General features: G+C 40.3%; 1 protein-coding gene across 1 annotated transcript in view; it reads left to right on the top strand.

The window, feature by feature from the left end:
* PLCXD3 (phosphatidylinositol specific phospholipase C X domain containing 3) overlaps positions 1–17,641 on the top strand; it is a 125,014-nt gene extending 107,373 nt beyond the window's left edge. The window contains exon 3 of the mRNA XM_036311082.1: positions 14,739–17,641. Within this exon, the coding sequence (XP_036166975.1) occupies positions 14,739–14,892 (154 nt within the window). The 3' untranslated portion in view covers positions 14,893–17,641. The remainder of the gene's footprint in view (positions 1–14,738) is intronic.
* The last annotated feature ends 1,092 nt before the right edge of the window (positions 17,642–18,733 follow it).

Here is an 18,733-nt window from a genome sequence, read left to right as displayed (position 1 = left end):
TTGTCCTTTATGACCAATTTATTATTCATGTTTTAGAAGTCCATCTGAAGTCATTCCTTTTAAACACACCCATTAATTCAGAGCATCAGTTTAGAAAGATTATTTCTTCAGTCCATGATAATGTTTTATGGCAAATATAGAATCATAGAAGCCATTTAAGACTTAGAACAAATACAAGATGGTAAAAAGCAATAGTTTTTTGTTACTTATATGAAATTGAAAGAGATGCCTAAGGTGTAAAGGAGAAATTTTCTTTTCAAACAAATGAGCCATTCAGTTCAGCTTAAGCAAGTAAATAACACAATTCATGAAAACATTTGCCTTGTGTATAGCAAATATATGCTTGGGCTTTAGGGGGAAACGTTCTAACATGACTGTAACTTGACATTGAAAAAGTTTTCATTAAGATCAGGAAAATGTCAGAATGCACTATTAGCTGATGTCATTCCTTATTTTCTCCAGGTGTAAGCATATTGGATTTTCATTGTGACTAAAAATATTCTTAGTCTAGACCTGTGTTATGTTTTTAAGTTATTTAAATCCAATGTCCAGGGTGTAGATACGTACCGAGTTTAGTGATTTTTGAGATTTTATAAACATGAAGCCACCTACTGGGATTAGAAATTTTGACTTTAGAACTGAATTGACCATTTATTTCAGCCAAAAGGAAGGCATGTACTTTGCATATAAACAAAGCTAATTTTCCTTTTGCCCAATAGCAATTCATTTTTAAAATATTCATTGGGTACTTGGAAATATTTCGTTTGGGCTTTGAATTTGCTTTTTCTACTTATGTAAAAGATTTTGAACCAAAATAACTAGTAAACAAAAATATTCAGATTGTGTATAAAGAATGATTCCTTTATTTGAAGGGAAAAAACATGCTCTTAATATCTTTAGTTCAATTTCCCTATATCACTGTGGTGCATAAGGTGGTCTCCACATACTCAAACCCTTAGAGACCAGTAAGTAGGTATGGATAGTAAGCGTAGAGCTAACTGGGCCTGAGGACCCTACAGTTTGTGTGAAGTGGGAGTAGCTTGGACAGTACAGGTGTGTTGAAGGTAATGAATTCATTATCATTCAACTTTTAATGCTTCTGATGAAGAGAAAATCTATCCCCAGTCTGTACTTACATTCAGGTAAGTATAGCTTTTTGAAGCTGCTGATCGTTCTCTTTTGAGAACATACAAACTTCTAGGGCCCATCCAGCCATCCACCATTATTCTTACTTTTGTCCAGGTATCATCCTTCTTAATAAAATGCAATAACAAAAAACAAAAACGGAAGCACCATTGCTCATGATTTTCTATATCTGAAGCAAGGATTTTAGCTTATTGCAATAGCATTATAAAATCTTGTATATTTGAATTTTAAAATCAATCACCTCCTCTTTTTCTATTGATTTACATTTATTTTTATGCCACACTTGGGAGTTTTGCTTCTGCTTTGAAATTTTTCCTATATGAGTTGCTATTGATATATTAAGTCAATACAGAGAATGAAATGCTGGAGCTGATAATAGAATATACACATTAAATATTCAAACACAGAGCATTCTGGACATCTTATTTAGTATGTTCAATAAGAGAGAGTGAGTGAACCTTTATCTTAATCATCAAACTGCCTTTTGGCATCAGCTCTTTGGGGCCCAAACATCCTATACCATTGATAGAGCATTTGGTGGACAGAGTCAATAACATCTAGCTACTGCACATCTGGTGAAACTGAGGCCATTTTCTTGAGAACATGCTTAGGTTTTCTGGCTTAAACTAGAAACTTTAAGGTCTCATTTTTACATGCTTTTCTGAGCTCTTCGTTCACACCTGGGACAGCGCCTCCATTGCCTAGCATAGTGCCTGGCATGCAGTTGTGTTTGGTTTAACGGGATCAAATGGAAGCTATGGCATCACTCACCAGAAGGACCCCAGAGTGGGATTCTCTGCTTGAGCTGTTGCTACCATGGCTTGATTCATTCGAGAATGTATGGAACACCCTGTCAGGGACAGTGCTCTCAAAATCACAGCCACACGCTGCTGTGCTCGTTTCCAAAAGGGGCAGGTCCCTTTCTGGCTTCCCAGATTTATTGAGTAGATAGATGAGAAGACCAGGGCTCATCAGACCTCAGCCCCCTCATCAAGTCCCATTTACTACAGTGTTTGGAACAAAGCCCTCTTGTGGATGGTGGAAACTCCAACCAGGGAGGGCTGTGGACTCTCTTGATCGAGAAAGCATGACTAAAATCAGCTCCTTTGCAACTTAGTAGAGCTGCTTGGTACCAAAGCAGTATGCTGGCATCTCAATTTATAATCTATAGGTGCATAGTAACTAGATGGCTTCCATTAACTTTAGATTCAAGTTATCTGAGATTAGTAACATGCAGGATATTCTAAAAGAAATGGAAACAGAACGTGTGCTAGAAACTCTTTTCTACCATGACCTTGACTCTTTCTCCACCACCCTCCCTGGCCTCAGAATAAGGTCAGAGAACTGATGCTCAGCCAAGGCAGGTTGAGTGCACAAACATGGAAAAGCCAAAGGCAGTCCAACCCTTTTACAAGTGAAGAGGTCAGGCGAGGGCCAGGAGGAGTTCCAGTTTACATAATTCCCAGTAATTTATTTAACAACTTAAATTGGCAGGGCACTTTGCAGTTCTCAAGACTGTTCGCAGTCGTGATTGTATCTGAGCTTCCCAATAACCCTGAGTGGGAGGGATGCGTTTTCATCCTGCACTTTGCACAGAGAGCCAGTGCCTTGCAGACATGGTTCAAGTGGGGTCACAGTACGGTTTCGAGAATGACTTTATAGTCACAAAGGAAGCTGCTCATTTGGACGTGGCCTGTGTAGAAATGTGGTGTCGATGGTCTTGTCCTCTGGGGACAGCTTGTTAGGAGCAGAGCCAGCTGGAAAGTCAAGGATTCGCGATTCTCGAGCCAACCTTACTGATTCTGTTGTCCATTCAGTTCCACCAGATGTAACAGTATAATGTAGCTAAGAAAAGCATCAGGAACCTTTCTTTATTTGCCAATAGAAATAGTAACGAGCCACATTCCAACATGGTATTTTCGCAGCCACATCTTTTACATGTACTTAAAATACCTTACTTCAGTGGGATGTTACCAAGATTTTTGTTTGTTTATTTAAGGCCAAACCCTTTTTACCCCCTGTAATGAAACTGCATACCAGGAATAAGACCTGTTATAAAACTCATGCTATTATTAGTAGCTAAGAGAGCCACACTTCCAAGCGATTTCTGGTTAACAACTTCCAGTGGGACACGGGTTCCTAATACAATGAGCAGTCATGTTGTTGAAGTTCCCTCCTGCCGATTAGTTGAAAATAGCACTGTCCCTCTGAAACGGGCCCCTGTCAGAGACTGGCACCTGGGGAGAAGGTTCCTCCGTGGCCTTGCCTCTCCCGGGAGCAGCCGCCTGCACAGTCCAGAGATGGTGCCCATCACCAGTGCTACTGTCTGATTCCCCAGCCACTTCCCTTTGTAAATTCCTTTTCAAATGTGAACTGGGCTTGTTTGAGGTTTTCCAGTCCACAGTGGCGAAGGACAGATGAGATCTCTGTCATTGTACTTCTAATCTAGAGCAGAGGAGCTGCGAACCCTGGCCTTCACGTCATTTTACAACTTTGGGTTAATGAACATATTGTGTCAGTTATATAGAAAATACGTTTTGTTGCCTCTAGGATAGTTTTGATGTTTTAGTATTTTAGTTATTTCCTTTCTTAGTGTCATATTCCAAGTTTTTCAGAGACACTGTGTGCAGTCAAGTTCAAATTCAGTTACAGGCAAATGCGCTGGTATAAGGCAGATTGTGGTTTGCACTGGTCACCCCATCCCCAGGATGAAACTGCTGCTTCATTGTCTCACAGCAGTGCTGTGGAGGGAAGGGCCCAGGAGAGCAGCATCTATGTAAAACCAGGCAGTTAAGGATTGTAGGTGTGACTATAGAACTTTGGAAGTTAATTAAGATTCCAACACACACACACACACACACACACACACACACACACACAAATGACCCTCTTTTCTGAATTTTCAGCAACTCTTCATGTCGCCACCAGAAGGCCCCTCTGCCTTCTCTATGCCAGTGTCTTTTCTTCTTCCAGCCTGAATAAATTTTGTAACAACTTTCAAACTCTCAGCCCTGCAGACCTCCCCTGAGATAACCAGGACTGGTCTGTCATGAAAAAGCATTTTATTTTATCTTTTTTGTTTTGTGGTGGAGCATTTTGTTTTCCTTTTTACTGAATTTACTGGTGTCACACTGATTAACAAAATTATACAGGTTGCAGGTGCACAATTCTACAACACATCATCTATACATTGTATTGGATGTTCACCACCCCAAGTCTAGTCTCCACCCATCACCATTTATTCCCCCAATACCCTCCTCCACCTCCCTCTACCCCAGCAATCACCACACTGTTGTCCATGTCTGTGAGTTTTTTCTTTTTTTTCCTCAATCTCTATACCCAGTCCCCATGGAGGGACACTTTTATAGCATTATAGATTAATGTAAAGGAGGTTGGGTGAAAATCATGAAGAGATTAAGCAAAAAAACAAACAAACAAAAAAACAACTATAAGACAAAGACAAAAGTATGGTGATTGGCAGAGGGAAAGGGGAGGGAGAGGAAGAAAGGGTAAAAGGGGATAAAAGGTGACAGAAGGAGACTTGACTCTGGGTGGTGAATGCGCGATGCAGCACACATGTGATGTGTTATAGCGCTGTACACTTGGAGCCTGTATAATTTATTAACCAATGTCATCCCAATAAGCTCAACAATAAATAAATAGATAGGTAAATAAAATGAAAAAGGTGTAGCAAGGGTTCTTTTAGGACCGCATTTTCAAACCCTTCCCTAAAATACAACCAGACACAGTTACTAACAATGCTCCTCTTTCATATAGCACATTCTAGGTTCTGGGACTCTTAGACTCAATAGCTAGTTAATTAATGACTTAATTAAAGCCAGAGTGAGCACCAGCCCTGAGGAAGGACAGCATTATTGTCATTATGTCACCTCACCAAACCCTGCTTCTGCAACATGCCAAGTGCAAACTCAATCAAGAGGGCAGATAATTCATACAGCCAGGTATTCACATGCATATGAGATTACACATGTTGAGGGGGAAATTATATAACTTAAAACATTTCTTTGTATCTGCACAATTGTTCTGATGTTGAGATATTAACTCTAAAACAACCCAGCAGAGACTTACCTGGAAGGCTAACATCCCCTGACAATACTGTTGTTTTGCCTCCTAGAGGATCAAAACTTCCATGTTTCTCATCTGCTCCCACTTCTCAATCTTCAGCCCCTCTCCAGCCTCAGGCCACTCTTGAGGGCTGTGCTACAGTTCAGGGACCTCAGCTCCTGCATGCTCTGTGTCTTCTTGGGCAGCAGAGAGAAGATTCCCTAAGATGAAAGGAAAAGACAAGTGTGTTGACTCTTGTAGTAATAGAGTTGATTTCCCTCCACGGATCCTGCTTCCTTCAGAAGAAGCTGTTAAAGAATTTCAGAGGAAAGGTGATGATGGAATGACTTTGGTGGTAACAACAGAGAAATAGTCAGAATGCTCTTTGGCCATAATAAGAGAACAACTGTACCCAGAATGAGGGTGGAGATAATCTCATACTCTGCACCCAAGTTAGAAAAGTGCATTATTGTGCAGGGACCTCTTTCAGAAGAAGCATAGATGAAGTGGAGTGTTTAGAAAAGAGTGACAAGGACAAGAAGAGGGTTCCAAATGGAATGATCTATGGAAAGGAAATGGGTATTTGAGATGGAGAAGGAGTGATGCAGATTGTGGGGTAGGAGAGTTTCAATTATTGTCAAATATTTAAGGGAATACCATGCTGAAGTGGGATAGACTAGTGGGTGGTCAGAAAACTTCCAGTAGTGGGAATAGTTCAATGACGAGAGGGTCTGCCTCAGGGGGCTTGTGAGAACTTCAAGTCCCTGAAACAAATGGCAGAGTTGATCCCTTGAAAAGGACCCTGAATGGCAACAGTTCCAGCGTTCTGTAGAACATTAGGTCCTCTACATATCTATTGGTCTCTAAGATGAAAAAAGAAGAGTGTGTGTGTGTGTGTGTGTGTGTGTGTGTGTGTGTGTGTGTGTGTTTACATGTGTTGGTCGTTGTGAGACTCTTCTTGGGAACAGATAAGTTTTAAATCAGGGAAATAAGTTCTTAACTTATTCCAATAACATCTCAATGTCCTTAATATGATAATATACTATCATGAATATTGTGAACATCAAAGAGGCTTCAATATTACCTAAATGTATTTGACCAAAGGAATATTTATTTGTTTTGAGAAAATCTTTCAATATCCCATGAGGCATTATTCCATGGAAACATTTAGGAAACATTTTTACACAGAATGTGGTGACTGTTTATAAACATCTGAAGGGCATTTTCAAACCTGATGTGCTTTAATACTTTTGTAAAGGTGGCAAGGAGGACACATACAAGGAAGGGGGAGGATGTATTAACAAATAAGATACACACAGGGCACGTATATGGTTTGGCAATATTTATTGCATGTTATTAAGTTCCTAGGAATTTTCTATGTTGTCAAAGCATGCCGAAGTGGGCAATTTAAATAAGTGTCAGGTCACATGATTTCCCAAAGGTAAAAGCAACAGATAACACAATGGAAAACACTCTTCTCAGACTAATTGGCTGAAAATGTTGTACTCTTTTGGTACTAATAAAAGACGCTGACTTTGTAAGACCACTGTCAGGAGGAAATTATAGAATTAAGAGCTTAATGTGTATTACTATCTTACAGAGCAGATGTCATACTCCTCTACCCTTTGCACCTGCTGTTGTCACTGATTAAAGGGGAAAAGGCCAAATAAATCACTTCTGATGACTCTGCAGGATTACTTTGGCCCACAGACACAGGAACACATTTGCACCTGGGATATTATGATCAAATTAAATTCTGTTTGTGTTCATTCTGCCTGTTGGCATTTTCTCTAAGGAATGTGAAATTTCTGAATTTGGCTCTTTGGAAATTGAACATCTACTTTGGATGTTATAGCCACACTCTCTGTGAAAGCACACGTCACAGACATAGAAGTGCACAAAGTACTTACGCCAAAGGCTGCAATGAGTAAATACAGGGACTGGAAAAGTCTCCCATCAAAGTGACCACGATTTCTTTACAAGTGGGTGTAGGCCTTCCGTGAGCCTCTGATCCATGATTCAAAGCCTCCTTACAGAGGAAGGTGCTAACAGGAAACCACAGGAAGACTGTGTGGTCACTGTTTTTAAGTGGTCCTGTTTGGGTGGCCTTTCTGCTTTGCCAGAGGAGGTGGAGGCCCCCAGTGAGTCTGCACAGTGTATAGCACTAAACATAAGTGCGGTTTTTCTCCGGTGATTCCTCTCTCCACCCTTAACAACAACAAGGAAAACACCCTCAAACCAGCCTACAACCTACCTTACATTTTTGAAATGGAAATATGGTTTTAATTTTCTTATCTCACTAAGGTTGCCAAAGGCCACTTTTGATTTTCGGGGCAGGGAGAGAGAGGCAAGTCGGGGGGAGGGGGTGGACATAGAGGGTGGGGCTCGAGGATGAAAGAGAATCTACTGATCACAACTTCCTGCCATCAAATAATAAACTTGGCCCAGCCAGCATGGCTCAGTGATCGAGCTGCAACCTATAACCAAGAAGTCACGGTTTGATTCCCAATCAGGACATATGCCTCCTTGTGGACTCGATCCCCAGTAGGGGGTATACAGGAGGCAGCCAATCAATAATTCTCTCTTTCATCATTGATGTTTCTATCTCTCTCTCTCCCTCACCTTTCCTTTCCTCTCTGAAATCAATAAAAAATATTTTTTTTAAAAAATGGTACACCTATAGGTTGGGTTTTCCTAAAAGCAGACTCTGGGATGCTGAGATTTGTGTGCAGAGTTTTATTCCAAGTTCCCTTGGGATCAGGGTCTAAAGGGAGAGTGAAGAAAGAGGGCAACAGGCTGCGATGCAGTCACTACAAAAGTTTTGCCCAGGCCTACAGGACTAACTATTTAGTCTCTTAAAGTAATGGAAAACTATGAATAATGAAGGCAACTAACATATTTGCTGTCTACTGTGTGATAAGCACTTTAAGCATTAACACTAAAAAAGGAGTATTAGCTAAGATCTATTGAGTTCTTATCTCTCAGGTAGTGTGTTACATTTTATATGCATGTTAGTCCATTTAATCTTCACATGAATTTACTCTTTTGATTCTCTTTCACGAGTGAGGAAACTGAATCTAGAAGAAGTTAAGTGACTTCTTAAAGTCACGCAAGTCCATAGAACTGAGTGCAGGGATCTGAACTCCAAGAGTCTGCCCCAAAGTCCTCATTCCTAACTTCTGTGTTGTACTGCCTACCTCTATGGTGCTGTTTTGTTTCATTCTTGCAAGAACACTACGAAACGTGTAGCATTATCATCCCCGTTTACAAAATGAACAGCAAGGAGGTGAAGTACCCTTCCCGGGGTCATGCATTGTTAGTAACCCAAACGAGGCCCTCCCACTGCTCCTGTATCGATTGTAGACAGTCCATTAAAACCGATAAATACTCCTTAACTTACAAATCCTTGGAGAGTAGACTTTGTTTAGCCTCATGAATTTATAAAAGTCCATGGAATCTTTCCATAGGAATTGAATCATGAGCCAGGAAAGAGGCCAGCAGCTAGTGCATGACCCACAGGAGGCTTCATGGACATCATTTTTCAATGTTTTCAGGCAAAGCTATTCTGAGCAGTCCAGCAATTTCTATTTGCAACAGTTCAGGCAATTCTGGAATTAGTCCCATCATTAAGGCAAGAACCATGTCTGATTCATCCCTGTGTCTGCCCCAGGCACTGCCACCTGGTAGGTGCTCAGTAAACATTTGTTGACATTATGAGGGAAGAGATGAATGTGATGGAGAACAATAGTTCCCAGGATTTCACCATCCAGGACCATTTTCCTACCCCATTTCCCCTCACAGAGCCTTTCTCCTCTTCATAATGTACATAAGCAATAACTCATTTCCCCGTGGTTACAATAAAGGCAGACAGAATTCCACTTGACCCTCCCATCAGCAATAGGTAGTCAACACTAAAACTGAATTGATAAAATGATCCTGCCAGCAATAAACCAAAGTGGCATTTCCGTTAACTGGTGTGACCACACTTCCTGGGTGCCTGATTTCTGTCGTGGCTTCCAACACTGGTACCTCTGATAGCCAGGCCCAGGGCCCCAAGCTGGGAACCACTGCCAGCCCAGGGACACAGCTCGATTGTCCTCCAGATGTTTGTCCCAAGCAGAAGCAGATGTGCAGACTTTGAGCCCAGTTTAGCAGCAGCTCTTTCTTTGCAAATGGAAATCTCTCCAAAGAGGAGGAGGGCAGGGCAGGCGCCAGCAGACAGAAACTTTAGGATTTGAATAAAGTAAATTGCTTCTGAACTTTAAATACTCAAACTCCCCGAGCATCTGCGCTGAGTGGGGGCTATTTTACTGAGGAAGAGAGTGAGGTGGGGACCCCTGATCCCACGCCGAGGTGTTCATTGTATTGAGACTCCACTCTGGAGAAAAACCCATTGTCTGCCTCCGGGAAATCTAAATCCGAATGTACTGAAGGGTCTCTTTGTCTAGAAGTTGCAAAGCTGCCTTTCTTCCTGGGCTCCCTTAGAAATTAGCAGACAGAACCGTCTGTGCGGCGGGAGGCCGTGGGAGGGCTGGCTCAGAGCACACACTGTCTCCTCACCGTCTAGGGCTTATTCTGCAACATTGGCTGGGAGCACCGGATGCACGCTAGGGCACAGGACATCTTATGAACGCTAAACACCATTTTTCCTGGAGTTTAGGTGATCTTATTTTAATTGAAAGTGGATTTTTTAACGATTTTCTTCCATGCCTCAGTCAAAAGGGCTCGTGTTGCCACCACCAAAGGAGAGGGACAGTGTCTTTTGTTTCCATTTTGATTTGACTGCATTGCTTTTTGTTAAACAAACACAGAAATAAAATAGACTAACAGCCTGCCAGGCATGGGAAGGAGGTGAAACAGTGCCTGTGGGCTTCTGAGGATTTGAAATGTATCCCTTTGCCAACCTAAAGCAGCTGGCATGGTGAGGGTGATGGCGAAGGTTAGTCATTCCCGTGCCAGTAATCCTGGTGGGACAGCAGCTCTCGTGACTCCAGGGACATGTCTGTACTCAAGGCTGTGGCCAAGCCTTTATGATGAACTCTGGACCTGACATGTGAATAATACCCAGATATCAGTGCCTTCTGTGTGGCCATGTCCACCTCTGAGTGTTATCATTCCTAATTTTACTTTAGGGGACATTGGGACTCGGGATTACAAATAAAACCCACTGCTACAGTCCGGACCAGATTCTCCCTCAGCACCAGTAAAGTTGGTGTGATCGTTTTGGTGGTTTTAATAAATTTCTCTCTCCCCTCCTGGACTGCAGGTACCAGGAGGGCAAGGGCTTCTTCTGTTTCTGCGCTCATCAAGCCCTCAGCACACAGAACACTGTGCAGCACAGAGAGGTGCCTTATAAACACGTGTTCAGCAGATGTCTTTATCAAGCTACACATGGAGTTGGAACTTGATTGGAGCAGAGAATCTGGGAAAGTCAAGCAGACAAGGATTTCTCTCCCTCACAGCTACAGAGTGAAAATTCAGATTATCTGTTTTACACCTAAATAGTTGTAGTGATTTAGTTTTGAAAGCACATGGCGCAGGTCATAGGAAGTCTTGGGAGGGCTTTAGTTTCCTTTCAGGAGAGCACAGGTCTAAAATCTCCACAGTTGCTGGATAGGCCATTGTTTTGCAGATTTTTCATGACTTAATTCTTTGTCTAAGGGCAATTTGAGGGGAAAAAGATGTATATTTTTAAATGAGCTTTTTTTCATCAGACATGAATCAGATATACAGCTTCCTGATCAGAAACAGTGTTGGCAAAACTTGATAGGCTATGTTTGCAGAAATTATGATTTCTGACATCATGTGCCTGTCTACCTGAGGCTGTTGTGAAGCCCCTCCAGGGTTAAACCTACAGGTGCAAGGGCACTGCTTTTTATTGCTGGATGCGTCGGTGCACGAAATGCCAATCTTTGGGACAAGAGTTCCTTTTCATTTTGTCTTTTTCTTCATTTTCTGGTGAAAGTTCCCAACTTTCAGAAATGGCCAGATTGACAGGAAATCACATTTTAAAATATGTCAGGTTTGGTTTCAATTAGTTGCTCCTGGCTGACTCAGTTGTTCAGGGGTAAGAAAGATCTATGGTCATTATTTTAAACTTTGTTGATCAATGAAGTCTCCATTTCGCAGAGAGGCTGGGTTCAGGACAAGCAGTAATAAGGCTCTGATGCTTTCATAGTCATCTTTATCCCCAGTGCCTCAAAGAGGTCGGTAAAAATGAATGAGTTGATTTTGAAGAGTCTATTTCATTCACTAAAAAAAAAAAAAAAGAATGCTTTCAGCCCAGTGGGTGCGGCTCAGTGGTTGAGTGTCAACCTATGAACCAAGAGGTCCCTAGTTCAATTCCCTGTCAGGGCATATGCCTGGGTTTTGAGCTCGATCCCCAGTAGGGGGCGTGTAGGAGGCAGCAGATCAATGTTCCCCTCTTGCATCAATGTTTCTATGTCTCTATCCTTCTCCCTTCCCCTCTCTCTCCCAAAAATCAATTTAAAAAACATATTTTAAAAAATAAATAAGTGCATTCAAATAAAATTTGCTAAAAGATGTTTTATTATCTACAATTGTTTATTCATTACTACAAAACACAAGTGTAAGGAAGTTAGAAAAGTAGCATATATAAAATGCATTCATTGTAAAAGTGTTATGTATACCACAGGCACACCTAAATATGAATTTCACATGGATTCCTTATTAGTGTCTAATACATGTAAATATAATTGAATTATGTAATGATATTTAATAATTAAAATTGATAACAACTAAATTAAATCTGATTAATTAAGTTTAAATCTAATAAACTTAATGTGATGAAGGTGATGAAAATGCTATCATTATCATTAACACATAATCTCATGGCACTAGATATATAATGTGGGGAAAGTTGCTTTGCAAATTGTTTGGTGAATTCAAAAATTTGCAAGTGAAACCTGCCAAATATAGAAAAGTTAAAATTTTTCAAGTTAGTTTAAAAACAAACAAACATTTTTTTCAAACAAGTAGCAGTGAATTCATGAACAGAAATCTATGGCAGTAGCCACAGTAAGGAAGACAAAGTAGCCTTTTCATGAATTATATTACTGCATATATTCTATTCTGAAAATAAAGCTTTTGTCTCTAAAAGTAAACCCTGTTCATGTATTCAACATGTATTCAACATGTATTCGTTGAGTGCTTAGCGTGCCAGGCACTATGCTAAGGACGGGGAATACACCACTGAGAAAGTACACAGCCTGGTGCTCAAAGAGATTGCAGTCTAGTTGAGGAACAGATATCTGTCAAACACATCAATGTAATTACAATTCTGACTAGTGTTTTGAAAAAGTGACATTTAAAATATCACTTGAAAGATGAGTGAGTGATCCAGTGAAGGGGCGGGGAAGAAAACCACCCTTTATGAGTAAGCAGAAAGCAAAGCAAACAAATAACAGCAGCATTTACAAAGTTCCCTGAGGAAAATTAGGCTGCTCAAGATGAGCAAGACTGGGGTGTGACTAGAACTTGGTAATAGAGAGAGTGACTGGAGACAACACAAGAGAAGCCACTGGTAACCATTATTCAGAGCCCTATAGGTTAGTGAAGGCTTTTTGTTTTCATCCTAAAAGCACTGAGAGGTGATTGAAGCATTCTGGGTAGGAGACTGAATTAATCTCATGACCCCGACATAAATTAATCAGTCCAGGTCAGCACATTGAGGGCTACTGATCTCAGCACTTGCAACGCCTAAATCTTTTCAAAGCCAGTTCTCAAAGCCAGAACATTAGAAGATCTCTGGCTCCCACATCTCTCACCTCCTGTTGCTTTCTTGGAGGGAGATTTTCTGACTCCTGTAGACTTACTTGTTTCTCTTCTAAGAGGCCTGGAATCTATTTGAAGATGCCTTTCCTCAGGTGAGTTCCACATTCCAGAGGAGGGCTTCGAGGCTTTGTGTACCAAGTTTATTCGCCAGCCCCCTTTCTGACTTTGACTGGAATTGTGAAAGCTGGATAGAAAAACATCACAACTAAGTATAATTTCAACTTGTCAGTTTGTTCTAAATCATGCATTCTCAATGTCACTGTTGCCCCCAACAGGGCAAAACTTGTGAGGGCAAATAAAAAATTTACACCCGGCCAGCGTGGCTCAATGTCAACCATCAACCTATGAACATCAACCTATGAACCAGGGCACATGCCCAGGTTGTAGGCTCAATCCCCTGTGTGGGGCATGCAGGAGGCAGCTGGTCAATGATTCTCATCATCGATGTTTCTATCTCCCTCTTCCTCTCCCTATCTCTCTGAAATCAATAGCCATTACTCAGGGTCGTATAGGTTAATTAAGGATTTTTATTTTCATCCTAAAAGCACTGAGAGGTGATTGAAGCATTCTGGGTAGGAGATTTTTTATTTTTGATATTACAGCTGTCTCCCCCCTCTTCTTTACCCTCCTCCAAAATAAGATCTGAAGCAGGAAGGCATGGAACAGACTGACATACCTTGATGTTGGGTTGAGGGCACGAGAAGAGATAAACCAAATAACTTATATACATAGCCCATGGTCACGGGCAATAGGGTGGTGAAGAGAAATGGTATTTTAAATGTAAAACTTGTATTTCACGTGAGGACTAAAAGCTATTCCAAAAGGATGTTTCATCAATCCTCAAAGCAATCTATTTTATCTAGAAACACGGAAGAGCACTCTTGTGTTCTAATGTCTCTCCATGGGGATAACAATTAATTGTTTTCAATTCAGGCCCAGGAGCCCTAATCTTTGAGTAGCAGAGGGATCTGAGGAGGTGTTTCTGTGATGATCATGGTTCTAAGGTGGGAGTTTGGTTGCTCAGGAACCTCCCTGGCCTGGTACGCCAGCACCTAAGGAACTGATGAGCCAGACACTCAGTTAAGGTTAATACAGAATCAGCGTTGGCCTCAGCATCACTCCTACCCACCCCTTCCTCTCACCTCTCAACCTGAGCATATCTATTGAACAACCATTCTTTCCAAAGACTATCCGCCTTTCCTAAAATGCCAACGTCATGCTACATTTGCAACAGGAATATATCATCTGCTCTAGCAAATCCAGAGAGAAAGTAATGGACTTCAAACCCGAGTGGCTGCACGCACATGGCCACAGCATCTGTCTTTCTAATGACTTGAATATGCTTGTGTCTCTGCTCTAAGGATCCAGATTTTTCATTTTAATAGAATTCTCTTCTGAAACTATTGCCATGAGGGACCAGATTTCTCTACCTGCCAGTCTATTTTCTGAAGGCATTGGGCACTTTAGATCCATTATATACTCCTTTAGAAGGAGCTGGCTCCTTCTCTATGTGTAAAACAGAAAAAATGTGTATGCTGAAAATATGGATCAGAATTTTTATGGTATTTTACTCATAAGATTAATGTAGTTCAAGGCCGTCAACGCAGTTTTGCCTCAGTGGGTTGAGTTCATAGACTAGATATACTTCCTGAGACCCAGGGAAATACACATGTATTTCGTTCCATGCTTTAACCTCAAGAACCCACAACTTCTCTTTTTCTTTCCTTTCTCAGGGCTCTTCCCGCCATGATGCAGTGGGTCAGCACGCAGAAACCAGGAGAGAGCGGCATCAATATTGTCACTGCCGATTTTGTAGAACTTGGTGATTTCATCAGCACTGTCATAAAGCTCAACTATGTCTTTGATGAAGGAGAAGCCAACACTTGATAGTACCATTTTGAGCATTCATGAATAAGATAGAGAAGACTCATTGTATTAGGCATATTATCTAGAAACACTCTGATCTTCCTATTCCACTGAGTGAGGGAATTAGGGCTGGCAGTGGGTGGGAAAAGGGGAAATCCATTTCTTGAGTGGTTATTGTCATAGTCTGCATTAGTATAAATATTTCATTTCCCATTGGATGAGCAAAATCTACTTCTAGTGTTAGAGATTTAAAAAAAGACCAGTGACATTTGTTTTTCAGAATTAGTCTTTGTAATGTATAACTCACAAGTGTTGACTTGATTGTGTTTCTGATTTCAACCTAGATCTGCTATGCTCTCTGTATCTTCTAACTGAACCTTTTCACCCCACCCCCTTACTCACTCTTCTTAATCAGATGCTGTATGGGACTCAAAACAATTGACTGTCCCAACAGAATGTGTATTGCATTGTTGTAGTGAAATTTATTTGTTGTGTGGGACATGGTATAATATTCTGTTGTCATCTGCAATTGGGCAATCATTGCTAACTCTTTGTCATAGAAAATATGCATCAAAACAGTTTCCCTGCATCAGTAATATTGAAGGCCATAATCAGTGATTTTTTTGTGTCATACAAAAATAATAGTGTTTCACTGTATTTCTATTTAAGGCAGCTATAAATATAGAGTAAATAATTCTTTGGAAGAACTACTAGTGCCAACTTTAAATGGGGGGGACTGGGAAGAGATGGTTGCTAATTTAATTCAAGAATCCCCTAGTAACATTGCCCTACAAATGCTCAGTAAATGAAAAATTATGAATGAAGAGTGTGTTAAAATCAGAGAACTCTGCAAAGAACTCTTACAAACGCTCTCCTGACAATTCTCTTGATTGAAAAGGGGTTGGGGGTAAGGAGAGAAAAGGAAGAAGAAAGAAATGAAAGATTGTTCAAGCTTTCCTATCAAGTTAGGACTTCTAAATATGTAATTCTAAATTCCAGATTTTGAGGACCATATTTCAAGAAGCTTTACTTGGAGGCTTTTTTTTTTTTTTTAATTAAAGTTGAAAAAGGAGGAAGGGTGGCAGAAGGACTCAAAGCAATGCTTTTGAAACTCTGTCCATGAAGTTTCAAGAATCCATGAACCATCTTTAGCAGATTCTCAAATATGTGTGACCTGAGCAGACTCTACTGAAAACTGACACAGACTCACCCCTCTGGGTTCCATCCTCCCCTAGGGTTGAGAATGAGATAGAGATAAAAGTTTCTGTGTCCAGCATTTGACAGACCGTTTCTACAGAGAAAAAAAAAGATAATGCAGCTATGAGTATTGCTTTCTCCTTGTTGTCTTTATGATATCTGACAACGCTAAAATCGTCTTAAAAGAGCACAATAATCTTTATATGCCTCACAGGAATATAGTGAGGCATTTATAAAATTTATAAAATTTGCTGAAATTCTTAGGATTATGAATTATTTTATCTAAATATTTAGAAATAATCATGCATCAATCGTTTCCTGGGAAAACACAGCCGACAGAAATAGAAGCGTTCTCTCAGCTTCTCATTAATCTAAAGGTAAGGCATGTGGTTAAATCTCTGAGACCTAGGTAAGGGAGTTGATTCTAGGATTATGTATGTCCAGATTATAAATAATGAAGGGTTGTTTACATGGTTATAAAGATTCATTATCAGAAAATAGTATTTATTAGCAATTGCAGGAAAGATAAATTGTTTGTACTGAAGAGAATGATTATGAAAAGTATGTAAGTAGATGTGATAGACCAAGTACCATGCAAATACATGCAGCAGATCTGATCTACATTCCACTTGTGTATGTTTTTCCCTACACAATATATCAATACACACCCACTCCTATGCAGAGAGATTAAGATACACACAAACACAGGCATGGACAGACACAATCAAATTCTTTTTTTCAAGTGAAAATATTGATAATATAAAATAATTTAATTGTAAGACTGTGAAACCCTTAACAATGTATAAAAAAGAATGATAAGACCTTTGAAAGTAGAGTAGCTGATCATATTCAAATATTTTTGTAAAGATAATCCAACTTGGGACTTAATTATTTGCAAATATAGTTTTCTTTCTGCTTTGCAGTTGTATTGTCTTCCTGTGACTTTCACCTGTTCCTTACGTGCAATTGAATATGAATCTTTTTTCAAGGACTCTGGATTATTAAAATTTATGTCCCGTAAATTTGCTTTTGGGGCAAGTTTTCTCGCTGACTATCCATTGTTCATCCCTCAGGAAGATCTTCAGCCAAGCACACTTGAAATGACACAGGATTTAACTTATAAATATGACAGGAAACAGATCTTTCAACATATTCATGAAAATTAGTAAAATAGAGGTAATGGTGTTGTATTTTCTTGAAGTTAGATGCTTTCCTATAAAGTTTGCTTAGAGTAAGCTTTGCTATATTTGTCATTTTGGTGCTGGAAAAAAAACACCTGCTGAAGGATTAGACTAATTGTGCAATTTCTTAACTGGAGAAAGTTCTCTATTGCTACTAATGATATATTTGACAAAAGGTATCTTCAAGCCACTGTTACTGTTTCCACGTGGACACAATGCTATGTAGCAAGCACTGAGAGAAAGGGGACTTGCCTTAATTTCTAAAGGAGGGAGCAGATAGAAGTGAACTGTGGTCTTCCAACTGGGTAGAGAGTCCACTAGAAGGGATTTCTTTGAAAGGAGGGGAAAGAGAAGATGCCTTTGGCTGTCTTCCTTATTGGCCCTGCCCTGAGCACTTAGGGAGCATGCTGGGGGGGCGGGGGGGCGGGGGGGAGATGGCGGGGGGAGGGCTAATGATATGCAATCAGAACTTACCCTCAGCCTGTGCTTCTTAGTCTTAGCTGGGCAGTGTCTTTCTAGACAAGCTACGAGTAAAGGGCTACAAAGAGGCCCCAAGATGGTAGGCGATACATCTTGGTGTACTTTGTGTTCTTCTTGTTTCTTAAGACTTTATGTCACAAATTCAAGGCAAAAAAATACAGAACAAAATGCAACTCCCATCTAATCTACAGCAGGAAGTCAAAGGAGTGGGTGGGATGGATGAGGGAACTTATGCAACGAGAGTCATTTTTGGTTTGCTCTCCTGTCTGTAATTATGAAGGACCAAAATGGGATGCTCCTGCCATTATCATTTATGTCTCCCTTATTACTACACAATCATGTGAATGCAGAGAATGAGGAGGCATTGTTTCAAGGCCTTAGGATATTCTGTATGATGACCTCAATATTCACTTTCAGCCATATTGGGAAAAGTCACTTTCATGAAGTGCCACCTATCAGTGAATGTATTAGTGCATAAAGCGTTCGGCATGTATATGCTGTGTATCTCCACACATGCAAACACACACACACACACACACACACACACACACACACACACACACTATTCAAGTTGAAACTGTACTCTAATCACTCAACATAATTCTGTTGCCATTTTAACTCTTAAAATCAACATCTCCTACATGAGTAGGCATAAACATAATTCAAATTTTTAAATATTCAAGAGGAAAAAAATCACTAGGAAACCAATGAAAAATGAGAAGATCATAAATAAGAAATGCCCAGCAGTCATAGTCTAACTACACTGTCAATTATACTTTAAGCTAGAGAATGGAACAGGGATTTGAATATAAATTACAAACAAGTCCTCATCTTAAATTTGTTTTATGTTCTTTGAGGTTCTGACCTGTTCAGGTTCTCCCCTGTTAGAATGTTAGTCTGGAAAGTTGGAAGCTTCAGGAAATGCATGTTTTTGTGAATTCTTCAGTTCTACAGTTTTTCAGATCCAAGGACACAAATCTTCTAACCTTTGGCCACACAACTCA

The sequence above is a fragment of the Myotis myotis genome, unplaced genomic scaffold, assembly GCF_014108235.1.
Source record: "Myotis myotis isolate mMyoMyo1 unplaced genomic scaffold, mMyoMyo1.p scaffold_m19_p_5, whole genome shotgun sequence".
In the NCBI taxonomy this organism is placed as follows: Eukaryota; Metazoa; Chordata; class Mammalia; order Chiroptera; family Vespertilionidae; genus Myotis; species Myotis myotis.
The sequence above is the reverse complement of the archived record's forward strand: the minus strand, read 5'-3'. Positions and strand labels throughout refer to the sequence as shown.